Source organism: Podarcis filfolensis (assembly GCF_964270895.1).
Source record: "Podarcis filfolensis genome assembly, chromosome: 13".
Taxonomy (NCBI): Eukaryota; Metazoa; Chordata; class Lepidosauria; order Squamata; family Lacertidae; genus Podarcis; species Podarcis filfolensis.
This window is the reverse complement of record NC_139615.1, coordinates 47,128,271-47,142,301: the sequence shown is the minus strand read 5'-3', so window position 1 is coordinate 47,142,301 and position 14,031 is coordinate 47,128,271. Positions and strand designations below refer to the sequence as shown.

Below are 14,031 nucleotides of genomic sequence, written 5' to 3'. Positions count from 1 at the left end.
GGTTACATACGCTTCAGGTTACAGACGCTTCAGGTTACAGACTCTGGTTACAGCTAAAGTGGTGCTTCAGGTTAAGAACAGTCTCAGGTTAAGTATGGACCTCCGGAATGAATTAAGTACTTAATCTGAGGTACCACTGTACACTGGTACCTCAGGTTAAGAACTTAATTTGTTCTGTAGGTCCGTTCTTAACCTGAAACTGTTCTTAACCTGAGGTACCACTTTAGCTAATTGGGCCTTCTGCTGCTGCGGTGCCGCCACCGCACGATTTCTGTTCTCCTCCTGAAGCAAAGTTCTTAACCCAAGGTGCTATTTCTGGGTTAGCGGAGTCTGTAACCTGAAGTGTCTGTAACCCGAGGTACCACTGCACAAATTCTACAAACATCCTCCGTATCTCCTCAGAACCATTTCTCCTGCATATTCCCTGTCTTATCTTAATGGCACATTCTAATTTATCATTAATAGCTATATCCCACACCTCTTTATACCATTCTCTCTTTTGATATTCTGCTTGCCCCTTCCACTTCCTATCTATCATAATTCATGCGGCTGTCAATAAATTTGTGAGCAAGTCCTTCTTAGCCTGCGAACCTTCCACCCCACCCTAAATTTATAATAATGCTGCCTCTGGACTGGTCATACTCAGCTTTTCTCTAAATTAAAACCAAAACCAAAACCCAAATATTGTAACCTTTCCTGATAAGGAAAATGCTCCATCCCTTTGATAATTGGAGTTGCCCTTCTCTGAACCTCTTTTGGACCTTTTCTGAATGCTCCCAGGAGAATTTGGGTCCATAATTTGGGTGCCACCTCAGAAAAGGCTGAGATTCCGGTACCCTCTGAGAGGACTCCAATGAATGGCAAACCTTGTGTGAGGCATTATGTGATTACCTTAGCAAACAGAGAAGAAGACATAGGAGAAGGTAGTCTCTAACAGTGGAATTCCATGCATGAGTTCAATGAAATTTACTTTCATATAAGTGAATACATGCTAAAGGACACAAAGCCCATAGTGTTCGAGATTTCTAATGGTGGTAACCAGCATGTGAAATTTCAGATAACAAGGCTAAGTTAGCAAAAACAAATGCACAACCTAGGTACAACAACAACAACAACAACAACAACAACAACAACAAATAATAATAATAATAATAATAATAATAATAATAATAATAATAATAACAACAACAACAACACGCACACAATTGCTCAGTAATCACATTTTGGCCATCAATCTTTGGACCAAAAGGCAGAGGACAAGAAGGCTTGGATTTGAACTAGTTTCAATTTAGAACTCAACTCTTTAACAGAATACAAACACTTTTATAGTCAGATTTTCTAGCCAAGGGTCTGTTTCAGAATTAGGCACCAGGCAAAAATGTTCCTCTTCAACCTGGCCTTTGGCTGATTAATATTCTACACACTTTTAAATGTGTTTGTGGGAGGGGGGCTATTGTTTCATCGTTTTTGTTTTAACCATTTAACTGTGTTTTTATCTAGTATTTTTATCCTGTGACAGCCCTGAGATCTTTTGATGAAGGGCGATATGTAAACCTAATAAATAATAATAATAATAATAGAAGAAGGAACATGATTCTGCTTCCCATTTTTTTTTGAAAAACATCATAGCACACATGTGAATGCTGCAATGAAAAGAACATCCAAATTGTTCAACCTCATTTGCAGTATAAAAAGAAAATGTGCCGCATAAGTGAGAATTTTTGTGGGAGCAGCTGCAAGAACCCATTGGGTACTTATATTACATAGGGCTATAATATGTGCATGAAACTAGGTTACAGCTGACCTTCTTATGAAAAAGAAAATACCCCTCATTTTCTTTAATGCTTCAGAAAAGGAAAAGTTCTCACATCTATTGTTGCAAGGTTGTTCCTCTCGATGCCCTTTTTCTTCATCTTCTTCACCCTCACCGTTCTTGGCCTCATTTCCCCACACTGCCCTTGTATCCTTTTCAATGTCCTCACAATGCTATGTCTGGCATCATGGATCCTGTAAAGGGCAACTCCCTGATCTCAATCTTGCCAAGTATGATTGACGGCAAGGTGTTATTTTGGGTTTATTTGCTCCTGGTCTTTCCACCACCGCTTTCTTTTTAAACCTATTCACGTCTAAACCTATTCATGTCTAGAAGGAGATTCAGACTTGCAATATTTATAGTGAGCTGAAAGGGGGAGAAATATGCTTTGAAACTACGTTACAGTCAACAGCCGTCTAATATGCAATTCCCTGCAGAGGAGGATTTAAGGCAGTGCGAGTGGTGCAGCCAAGGAGGGCATCTTCTCAAAGACCAGCAAGGGCTTGCCTAGCTTCAAGAAGGAGGTGTGAGAGCTCTGACAGGGTCCTACAGCCAAGCAAGTGCTTACCAGGTTTTGGCAAGGAGGCAGGAGGGCTCTAGCATCCTGCCAGAGCCTTCTGCCTCCTTCCCAAAGCCCAGCTTAAGCCACTAGGGCTGCAGGGAGGGCATCAGATAGCCTGGCACAGGGTGACATACAGTGGCAGAGCTTCATGCTCCAGCACCGGGGGTTGGAAAGCAGTTGGGGGCAGGGTTTGCCGCCTGCAGGGGCATGGTGCCCAGAACAGCCGGGGGGCAGCCATGATGGCACCCCACCGGGATCACGCTGCCACCGGCGGTGCACTCCCCCCACACTCTTCTTCCTCCACCAGTGGTGAATTATTATCTCCACCCTTGTTCCCAGGACCTGCCCCTGAAAGCTTAGAACATGGTTGAAATGGTGGCGAGGCCATGTGAGTAGACCAGATTTTGTGGCTATACATAAATGTAACCAACTCAGGGTAAACAACAGAATTATTATTATTATTATTATTATTATTATTATTATTAAAAATCTGTGCAAGAAAATGGAGGAAAGCTTTAGAACAGGCATCCCCAAACTTGGCCCTCCAGATGTTTTAGGACTACAACTCCCACCACCCCTTGCTAACAGTACCAGTGGTCAGGGATGATGGGAATTGTAGTCCCAAAACATCTGGAGGGCCAAGAAGAAAGAAAGCACCTATCTAAGACAACCAGCATAACCTACAAATATCTCCAGGAAACATGCAATCCAGTTTCAAGAGAGGGACAAAGTGTGCTGGAAAATGTTCTGCAGGAGCGGCTGGCCAGTTAGGAAGAGGAATCCAGATATTTATCACTTATACAGAGGGAAATCTGATTGTTCCCATTTTCCAAGTAGGTGGAACTAGAGGTTGTGAAGGGGATGAATCACCTCTTGAAATTTCTTGTCAGATGGGATGGAGAAATTTCCTGTGGAGTTGAGTATGAAGGCTTCCATGTGACTTGCTCACTCCCTGTTAATGGCATGGAGAGTTTGTGGGTACAGAGCAGATACCCACTTAGAAGGGAGGACTTGCTTTTTACTGTAAAGGTAAAGGTAAAGGGACCCCTGACCATTAGGTCCAGTTGTGACCGACTCTGGGGTTGCGGCGCTCATCTCACTTTACTGGCCAAGGGAGCCAGCGTACAGCTTCCGGGTCATGTGGCCAGCATGACTAAGCCGCTTCTGGCGAACCACAGCAGCGCACAGAAACGCCGTTTACCTTCCCGCCGAAGCGGTACCTATTTATCTACTTGCACTTTGATGTACTTTTGAGCTGCTAGGTTGGCAGGAGCAGGGACCGAGCAACAGGAGCTCACCCCGTCACGGGGATTCGAACCGCCGACCATCTGATCGGCAAGTCCTAGGCTCTGTGGTTTAGCCCACAGCGCCACCCGCGTCCCTCTACTTTTTACTGTAGATGTTCATTAAAAAGCACACACACACATGGGTTGCCACGGTGAATTGAAATCAACAGCTGTGTCACTAAATTAAGCTGAGGAACGCGAGGCAAAGAAAGAAGAGGGGGAAATGCTCAGAGGAGAAGCAGCAGCAGCAGCTAAGGGGAACAAACAGCGGTGGAAAAATAATAATGTAAAGTACTATTGACAGTTGATACAGCTCTCTGAGGTCTCAAGCTGGGAAGGGCTTTCTTCTGTATCAGAAAAGGTAGCAATCAGGAATGTGGGAGGAGAGGAGTGGGTGTAATTAAGTTATGTTTTGAAACCTCACTCACATTTCTGCAAGTAATGCAAAGGTCTCATAACCATCAAGGCTCTGTGTTGGTATTGTATCCCCCCCCCTTTAATTATAATGCAGTGAATATTATTTTCTCAGGCAGGGAATGAAAAAGATTTAAAATCCCTCCACAATAACGCTGGCCAGATGCAGAGAAGTTTCCAGCACAGACACAATGTGCGCTGCCACTCCAATATGACTGACTCCTACGTGTGTTAACAGCGACTCTCTTCAGGCACTGAGGACATTTTTAAGGGCTGAAATGTTTCTTTATTTGCTGCAACGCTCCTCAGCTTCATTTGCTGAGACTGCTGTTGAATCCTGCTTGCTATAGGAATGCATGTGGGTTGGCTTGTTTGTTTTTTCATGGCCATTCGTGTCAGACATGACACTGAGATGCCATTGAAAAAGATCCAGGGGCAGTATGGGAAAATGAGGGCAAGAAGAAGAATGTGGGTGAAGAAGAAATAGGGCACTGAGAGGAATCACAATGAAACACCGAGAATCTGTTTCTAATTAACTCTGGAGGGCAATAGCAGAAAATCAGAATCATTTTCAAACTCATGCAAAAGACCATCAAACGTTCCCTGGTTTTATGCTCAAATTGTAGCCCTGTGTATACATTATCCATGCATACAACATCCATGGGTATATAAGGGACTGATAGGGGGCCGCTGGTGCTTGATCTGAACCCTGATATTGCACACAGTGCTCTAGCCAAACACCCTTTTGTCTACAGGTTAAGCCCAGACATCTGCAAAGGGGTGCTGACTTGCATTCAGCTACCTGGAGGCATGTAAGTCCACCAAATGATTGGACACTGGGGGAGACACATGGATGTTGAGGACTACCCAGTTCCATGTCATGGCACATATGCCAATACAAAATCATATGGGTTTCTGCAGCTAGCTAGATTAAAATGTACTGAGAGCAGATGAGGCCAAGGAAGATTGACAGCTACTCCCTTGAGGTTATGGCCACCTATCATAGGACAGTAGAGATAATTTGTTGTTGTTGTTTAGTCGTTTAGTCATGTCCGACTCTTCGTGACCCCATGGACCAGAGCACGCCAGGCACTTCTGTCTTCCACTGCCTCCCGCAGTTTAGTCAGCCACTCCAGTATCCCTGCCAAGAAAACTCCATGGACAAAGACAACAGTAGAGACAATATGGTTGGCTATTTCAGGGGCTGGGCAGAGGAGGAATGGAAGAGACCGCCTCCCCAGCCTGACCCTTCTGGAGAAGAGGAAGACAGTTCAGAATTACAACAGGGGTTTGAAGGAGGTCACAGCTCAGAGGCAGATGAGAGGGAAAGTTGAGAAATAATGGGAGAGGAGGGGGAGGAGGAAGAAGCACCAGGGGAGAGACAGCTGACAGACTCAGTGTCTTTAGAAAGCATTCCAGACCCCCCTTCTCCCAGAACCCGACAGGCATTGAAAGCAGGAGAGCAAAGAGCTCAAAGACAGAAGGTACTTCTCAGCATCTGTAGTAGAGACATTGTGCTTGACGAATGAGGATGTGGGAGAGATGCGGGGAGCAGATTCACTCAGGACAATGCCATTATCCAAGAGGCTGGGTTCTAAAGCCTCTCTCTGTAAATACTGAATAAAAAGCGGACAGTAAAAACATTCCTTGTCTTTGTACGTTCCTGGGCAACCAGCCGTGGGAGTCGCTGGCAGCAGCCTGACAAGCTGCAATTCTGCAGCAGGTAAACTGTATGTACATCCCCACATCCCCTCTCCTAATAATCATAATAATATTAATATATTTATACCCTGCCCATCTGGCTGGATTTCCCCAGCCACTCTGGGAGGCTTCCAACAAAATATTAAAATGCAATAGTCTGTCAAACATTAAAAGCTTCCCTAAACAGGGCTGCCTTCAGATGTCTTCTAAAAGTTTGGTAGTTGTTGTTCTCTTTGACATCTGGTGAGAGGCGTTCCACAGGGCAGGTGCCACTACCAAGAAGGCCCTCTGCCTGGTTCCCTGTAACTTGGCTTCTTGCAGTGAAGGCAACTTCAGCTTCTCAGTTAACCCATGGAGTAGGTAGTCTGGGCAGAGACAGATGGCAAGAAGGGTTGCTTCTCATCCCCAGCCCATAATGAATTATGGTAGGGGCAGTTCAGCACCCACTCTCCTTATTTTCTCTCTCAGGATATTCAAATGTTTCACATTCATTACTTCAAAAATATTTATGTCGCAAGTTTCTTCTTCGTCCTCATGCCGCAAATCACATCCAGGGCGGCGGGGGGGGGGGGGGAAGGTTGAGAAAGAGTGCGTTGCTCATCTGTTTCATTTTTTAAAATCTCGTTCTTCCCTGAAGGAGTTCAGGATGGTGTACATGGTCTTTTACGCTTTATGCTCACCAACCATTGTATGAGGTGGGGCCGGCTGACAGAGAGGGAATGAATGGCTCATGGCGAGTTGAGGAGCTGTGTAAATGAGCAGAGATTTGAACCCAAGTCTTCCCATCAAAATTGACAACTGTAAGCATTGCACTGCCAAAGAAAGTCTCCTTCTATCTATAATGCAAAACTTGCACCCACACTGTGTCAAAAATATTTCCCACGCCCGGCAGTCACTTAAATCAAATGCCTTATCCAGAAAAGGAGACCAGCTTCTTATTTGTTACAGCTTATAAAAATAAAATCTCATTTGTTTCTCCTTTTATGTACATTTGTGAACTAAGTGCCTAGTTGTCTCTCACTCCTATGAACTGGTGGAAAGGAAGAGTATATTTCCAATATGTTAAATGAACCATTTCAACAACTGCAGCTGCCTTAGGAATAATTAATCATTGAGCTACTTACTGAAAGAGGACCTAGTGCTGGGGATGTTCCAAATCGGTTTTACAAAGGCATGCATAGGATCTGAGCGAACAAGTCCCATTTCCTGCTGACAACCACAGTGTCAACAAAGGGAAGAAAGCCAAGCCCAAGTTCCCTTTCTCATCCAACGTACCTTATGAAGGGCATTTAGCTGAATGAGTTTAAATGCCAGACAGTATTTCTAGAAATACCCATGCCTAGTTTCAGCAGTAATGCTTGGAAAAGGCCCAAATAATCAATCTTTAAAATGCAACCAATCTTTGGCACTGACTTAAGGCTTCTATAATTTCCCAACATAATCTAAACTCTGTACAATGGGAACCCAAAATCCAGTGCATAATGTATGCAAATTAATATACTGCAGGCAACTATGTTTGTTTTGCATGAGTTTATGTGCTTGGTTTTCAGCTATGTTTTTGAGGGGCAAAGTACACATTACTTTTAACGAACGGAAGTTGCCGACATTCCCACACACCCAAATAATGTTTATTCAAAACTGACACATGGTACGATGTCATCATGCTGTGTATCGCACCCCCCTCCATGGTTTGACTTCATTGGCTCCTGTTTGTACGGTGTGGGGCAGCATTGAGGGTGATGTAGGGTGACTGTGCACAGAGGACATTTGAAGGGCTTCCAGAGAACAGCCCTCAACTTGGAGGAGCCCTCTGCTATTGAAAGGGCTGCTTGGTCCAAGTTCGGTTTAAATATAGGAGACTGGAAGAAGGGAGAGCCAAGAAATTGCCTATCAGCAGTTAGGACTTGGGCAGCAGACTTAGCTAGCAGGCACATGGGACTCCAGTTCACACCATGTCAGGGATTAGACTCAAGAGGATGAGATGGAGGAGGAGGAGTGGTGGTGATCTCCCTCCTTATCCTGACACTGCAGGAGAGGGGGAAGGCAGCATTGAATTACAGCAGGGCTTTGAGGAAGATACCAGCTCAGAGACAGGCAAACAGCAGAGTTATGCTGTGTTAGGAGAAGGAGCTGGGGAGGCAGGACAGCTAGCTGACATGTCACTGGACAGCATAACCAACCCTCCTTCTCCCCAAAGGGTGCAAGAACAAAGAGCCCAGAGACAATTGTCTGCGGACAGACACCATAGAAGCAGGTGTTGTTGTGAGAGGGGGAAGGGGGAGGAGCTCAGTGTGAGGAACTCCATTATGGAGGAATGACTGGAATTCTTTGTCTTTGACCGTGATGACTGAATAAATCATACGTAAGAACTTTCTCGTTTCCTCCCTGCCTCGTGGTGCCATCGGGGGGAGGGAGAGAATTCCTCAAGCCTGACACACAACATTTCTATCTTATTAGGATAGCCAATTCTAGTTTTCTAGAAAAAGAGGTGCTGGAACTCACCATGAACATCTTTCCTGTTCTCTTATAATGGCAATGGTGCCCATCTGAGAGGGGCCGGAACTGAGTTTGGCGAGTTCCAGTATTAAAAAGCCTTAGTTATGTTGTTGTTGTTGTTTAGTCGTTTAGTCGTGTCCGACTCTTCGTGACCCCATGGACCAGAGCACGCCAGGCCCTCCTGTCTTCCACTGCCTCCTGCAGTTTGGTCAAATTCATGCTGGTAACTTCGAGAACACTATCCAACCATCTCGTCCTCTGTCGTCCCCTCCTCCTTGTGCCCTCCATCTTTCCCAACATCAAAGGTCTTTTCCAGGGAGTCTTCTCTTCTCATGAGGTGGCCAAAGTATTGGAGTCTCAGCTTCAGGATCTGTCCTTCCAGTGAGCACTCAGGGCTGATTTCCTTAGTGCTCACTGGAAGGACATAGCCATTATTTATTTATTTGCAGCTAGACATATAAATCACCATGTGCAAATTTGCATCCTCTTTAGTCTTGTTTCGGTGATGTATTTCTTTGCCAGGTGGAGCATGTGTGAGTGGGCATTCTATCAGGAGACATGGCGTGGAGGTGTGGAGCAGTAACAGCCACTGACTGAAAACCATGTGTAGTTTGGTCCAAACTCTTTTCAAAAATTCAGGTTGTTGGTGATGAGTAATTTTAGAGCAGGAAGAGAAATATTGATATGTGAAGGGGGAAAACTGATAGGTAAGAATACGTCTGAAGTCACAGGAAGATGGAAATATACAGCCATGCAAGGCAAGGCAGTATTGCCTCCTGAGTCCTGGACTCTTTTGCTGACGCTAGGAGATTAGACCGATATTTCCAAAATGCAGGGCAAACGTTTTCTTCTTTAAAAGTTCATCTTCTACCAGTAGATTTTTTTATTTATTTTAAAAAAGAAATTCATGGAGGCCTGTGTAGACATACAATTGCAGAAGATGAAAACTTGCTATGCTACATCTTGGACATTTCAATGAGAAATATGAAAGGAATGAAGTTCCTCTTCTTTTAAATTTATTTACATATTCAGGTCTGCTTTAACTTGCACATGTCTTGTCAAACATGATTTAAAATGAAACTTAATAAAATGAAAACAAATAAACCTGCTACAACCGAAATAAACTGTGTATGTGGTGGCAGTAACCTGGGTGCATACCTGATTCTTGCCATGCACAGTCTTGACCTTAACGTGCCAGTTTTTAGTTCTGAAACTATAAATGTCCATGGGAAAAGGCTGTTTTGCTGTCATACAACGATACGCTTGAAGTGTTTTAAACCTCTCAAGGCCAATGGAATCCCAAGCCTCGGGACAAATATGTCTAAGAACATAGGCCATAGTGCAGGAGACCATGAAAACTGTCATAGCTAATTACAAGAAAGTGTCCATTTTAGACGTTGCTCACACTTGAAAAGTACACATGGAGAAGAGAGAATGGGACTGTACTTCTGGGGCATCAAGCTCTCTCGGTGTCTATATGTTCATTGTGATAACTGTGAAGCAGCTCTGAGGCATGGCAGCTGAACACAGAATCACAGTATCATATAATTGTATAGTTGGAAGGAATCTTCCAGGAATCTTTTCCCCCAACCTGTGAAACCACAACCCTGAGATTAAGAGTCTCGTGCTCTACCAACTGACTATCCTGCATAGGTGTGCCATGCATTTGGACCTGCCAATTAGAAGAGCATCTCCTGCATTTAGCCCAGCTGAGCTTGAGTAGGCACCAGTTGGCAAATATTGTGTTCAACGTGTGGATATTGTGGGTGGAGAGGGCATCATAACCAAAGTTCATGATATCAGGGTGGAGTCAATGATACAGTCCCACTTCCCCTTTTCCATATGTAGTATACACACATTAATAAATTTCTGCAAAAGTCCATGTATTCACAATATTTTGGGTCACAGCCATATCATCAAAGTAACAAAAAAGAGAAGAAAAAGAAATAGATTTAGCAGATTCTTCCTCGCTTCACTTTGTATGAACCTTTTAATATTTGTTATTCTGTTATTTCATTGTGCTTTATAATGATAGCATCATACTAACATGCATATTTTTGTGATCAAAGAAATGTTCTGTACATTGCAGTCCCCAAGTCACACCTGTTAATGTTTCTTTGAGCTAGCCCATGCTAATTTTATAATATATAAAAGAGCAGGCTCTCAGATGTCACTGGCATTAATCCAGTCCAAAACTTAGTTAGGCACACTTAAACCCATTGGTTTTTACCGGATTTAAGTACACATCTGGTTTGGACTCTAACTGAACACAGTTTACTAGCTGTGTGACAGTGGTCTACCAGCCGAGGCAGCAAGATATGTAGAAGTCAGCTATCTGTGCCATAACACCATTTTGTTTTTATGAATGTTTGTAGCAACCTAATACCAAGTCTAGCCATTTGCACCAGGACTGGCTGGTGGGAGTTCTCTGCAGCCTTGGGCAGCTGGAAGTCTTCCCTGTTCTGGCCACCCAAGATCATTTTCGGGTGTCAAGAGTTGAATCTGGACCTTCTGCATGGAAGGCTAATTTTCCACTAGTGAGCTCTGCCCCACTCCCAGTATTATAATTATTGTTTTTAATTAGAGGGGAAAGTGCCTAACCTGAAATAATAAGCATTTAGGAAAAAATATATGCTACATCTATTTTTGAACATATCCTTTTTGTCCGATGCAATGCTTTTTTTTACAGACTCTTTAGCACAGGACTGCACAGCTTGTTTCTCACCTAGCCAGACACAACCCACCAGCTGTGGGTGTTGTTTCACAGGGGGCTGGATAAGCCTTCTATGATAAGCACAGCCACAACACATCACTCCTGGACTGTGTTCGGTTTGATGGGTCACAATCTGCACAGCGCTGCCTGCTTAATTTCTGCAGGAAGTGTTTTGTAGCCAAGAGGGGATTGCTTTGTCAGTGACTTTATATGTTTTATGTTAAAGAAAGATAAATAAATGCTTTGAGGTGGAAGGTATATCAGTTTGTTCCTTTTGCCATGCGGCAATCGGATTGCATTGTTGAGACTGAGAAAGGCATACAAGAAAACTAAGCAAAGAACTTCCATGGGACTGAAATACTTTGTATGTGTTGTTATTTGCAGTGCATGCCAAGACAGTCATGGGCACAAGAGCCAAGCTGGCCAGCTAATTAAGTATAAAAAAAAATATGTATGTGTTTAAACAGCCTTATAAAGGAGCATTGGAAATCTGCAAGATGAGCGAATATCTTATAACTTCTTCCGCAGGTGCGAGGATAGCTACAAGCCATGGACTTTCTGTCCTGCTTCTTGTTTGTGGCTTTGTGAAGGGTGCTTTGCTTTAATCTAAAAAGTGCTGACTTTTTCCAATATCACTTTCTCTTCTTAAAGCAAAGAGCAAATCGCCTGTAAAACCTACGGAGCGGACAGCAAAGTTGACCCTAACTTCCAACCACCTCTCTGCACCCAATGTACTCTAATTCTCTACACAAAAGGAGCACCTTCTTCAGGACACACACACACAAAAAACAAAATGTTAAAAAGAATTTTTTTTGCAAAAGGAGAGAAGAGGCTAGCATATAGTTTCTTCAAGTCTTACTTTCTTTGGAATGTACCACTGGTCTTTTCTTTGAGGGGATCTGGAGTGCTGTAACAGAACATTGTTCAACTTGACGACAACATTTTCTTCCACTTTCCCCCCTCCTTTTTGATTCAGTGAAGAGAAGCATTGAATTCCCTTGAGTCTTCAGGGGTTGCCTAGAAATTTTTAGCATCATCCAACTGAACATTCGTTCTTATACTTGGACAAGCACCACTCCACGCAGAAAGGAAGCAGAATCCAAACTTCCCCTTTCCCAAATCTCAGCCCAAAACTTGCCCAGCCTGCAAGATCTAAAACACAACCTTGTGTTGAAAGTGCTTTTGGTTCTAGGCAGCAAATCTGACAAGAATTCAAAGTTGCTCACTGTACAAGAGGACTATATGTTTCTGGACAAGGCGGAAGAAAGTGTTGGAACTTCTCCTGCGCATCCTATCTTCTTTCATTTGATTTTCCCTCTCCCATCACTGTTTCTTGCTTTCTTTCCTGTTTGATGGTGGCAGCTGCTGGCCCTCGCCAACCCCTGGGGAGCACTTGAAGGTTTCTATAAATACATCCTTTATTTGTGTGTGTTCTCTATTTTGATGTGTTTTCTCTAATTTTGCAACTCCTGTATATGCAAACCTAACTTAAATTCTGTAAATTGCTTACAGTATGTGTGATATAACTTCAGAATAGACATTCTGTGGTCCATCCTGCAAGCCAGTTTGAGTATTATCTCAGTGTGGTGCCACCAAATGACATCTCTGTTTCCTTTTCAACAACGCATTCATTTTAATTTGTAATTCAGTGCTATGTGAGATTTTGTAATCCATGCAATCACTTTTCACTGGTCTGAGCCCTTGCAGATGGCAATGCGCCCCTCTGTTTACTCTGTAAAAAATGCACATTAAAATTTGTTATGGTCTCCAAGCATTGAATTATTTGCATTGGACATATGTCATGTCGGAATTGTATTGAATCGTCTTTTAATTTATGTATGTTACTGGAGATGAAGTGATCTTGATTGTATGGCCAGAAAAATGTAGAACTACAAATATTTTGATTGTTTACTATATTTCCATATGACCCTTTATCCAAGGATTACAGGGCGGTTTACAATATAAAACCACACAAATGCATAACATAGTAACAAACAAAAACAGTAACTCTTTCACACACAAGGCCATAGCTTTTTTCACTGAGTCAAAGGCTTTTGCCTGGCACCTAAAGGTGTCTCATGAAGGTGCCAAATGAGCCTCTCCAGGGAGAGCATTCCACAGAAAAGACCCGCTCTCATGTTGCCACTCTCAGGACCTTTCATGGAGGAGACATACAAAGAAAGGCCTCAGATGGTGAACGCAAGATCCAGGTCAGTTCATATGGGGAAAGGCAGTCCTTGAGGTACTGGGGTCTTGAGCCATTCAAGGCTTTAAAGGTCAAATCCAGCACTTTAATGTTGGCCTGGAAACTAATCGGCAGCCAGTGCAGTCGGGCCAGAACTGGCATTATATGCTCAAAATGCTGTCCCAGTGCACAATCTAGCTGCCGAGTTCAGCACCAGATGAAGTCTCTGAGCTGTTTTCAGAGGCATCCCCGCACAGTAATGTGTTACCAAAGCATAGAACAGGCATCCCGAAACTCGGCCCTCTAGCTGTTTTGAGACAGCAGTTCCAATCATCCCTGACCACTGGTCCTGTTAGCTAGGGATGATGGGAGTTGTAGTCCCAGAACAGCTGGAGGGCCGAGTTTTGGGATGCCTGGTATAAACAACAGAAGTTAGGCTATCCCTCTCCAGATAGCGGTGCAGCTGGGCCACCAACTGAATTGGATGGAAGGCACTCTGCTACTGACGCCACCAGAAGTACCCCCAAGCAGTGTACCCGTATCCCATGGCATGCAATGGAAAGGCACAACGGAAAATGTGCCTCTCTATCTGGGTGGATCTTCTTTTAATTATGAGGCTAAGGAAAGAGACTTTGCTATCTTGCCTACCTTAGGGACACGGGTGGTGCTGTGGGTTAAACCACGGAGCCTAGGACTTGCCGATCAGAAGGTCGGCGGTTCAAATCCCCGCGACAGGGTGAGCTCCCGTTGCTCAGTCCCAGCTCCTGCCCACCTAGCAGTTTGAAAGCATGTCAAAGTGTAAGTAGATAAATAGGTACCGCTCCGGCGGGAAGGTGAACGGCGTTTCCATGTGCTGCTCTG

The 14,031-nt window shown here is 43.9% G+C and overlaps 1 protein-coding gene across 3 annotated transcripts in view; it reads left to right on the top strand.

Annotated features, from left to right (window-relative positions):
- VSTM2A (V-set and transmembrane domain containing 2A) overlaps positions 1–12,751 on the top strand; it is a 41,319-nt gene extending 28,568 nt beyond the window's left edge. Inside the window, exon 5 of one of the 3 annotated variants that reach the window (XM_083583582.1) lies at positions 11,370–12,751. In XM_083583582.1, the coding sequence (XP_083439708.1) occupies positions 11,370–11,416 (47 nt within the window). In that variant the 3' untranslated portion in view covers positions 11,417–12,751. The remainder of the gene's footprint in view (positions 1–11,369) is intronic. The other 2 variants (XM_083583581.1, XM_083583580.1) reach the window with 2 other exon arrangements.
- The last annotated feature ends 1,280 nt before the right edge of the window (positions 12,752–14,031 follow it).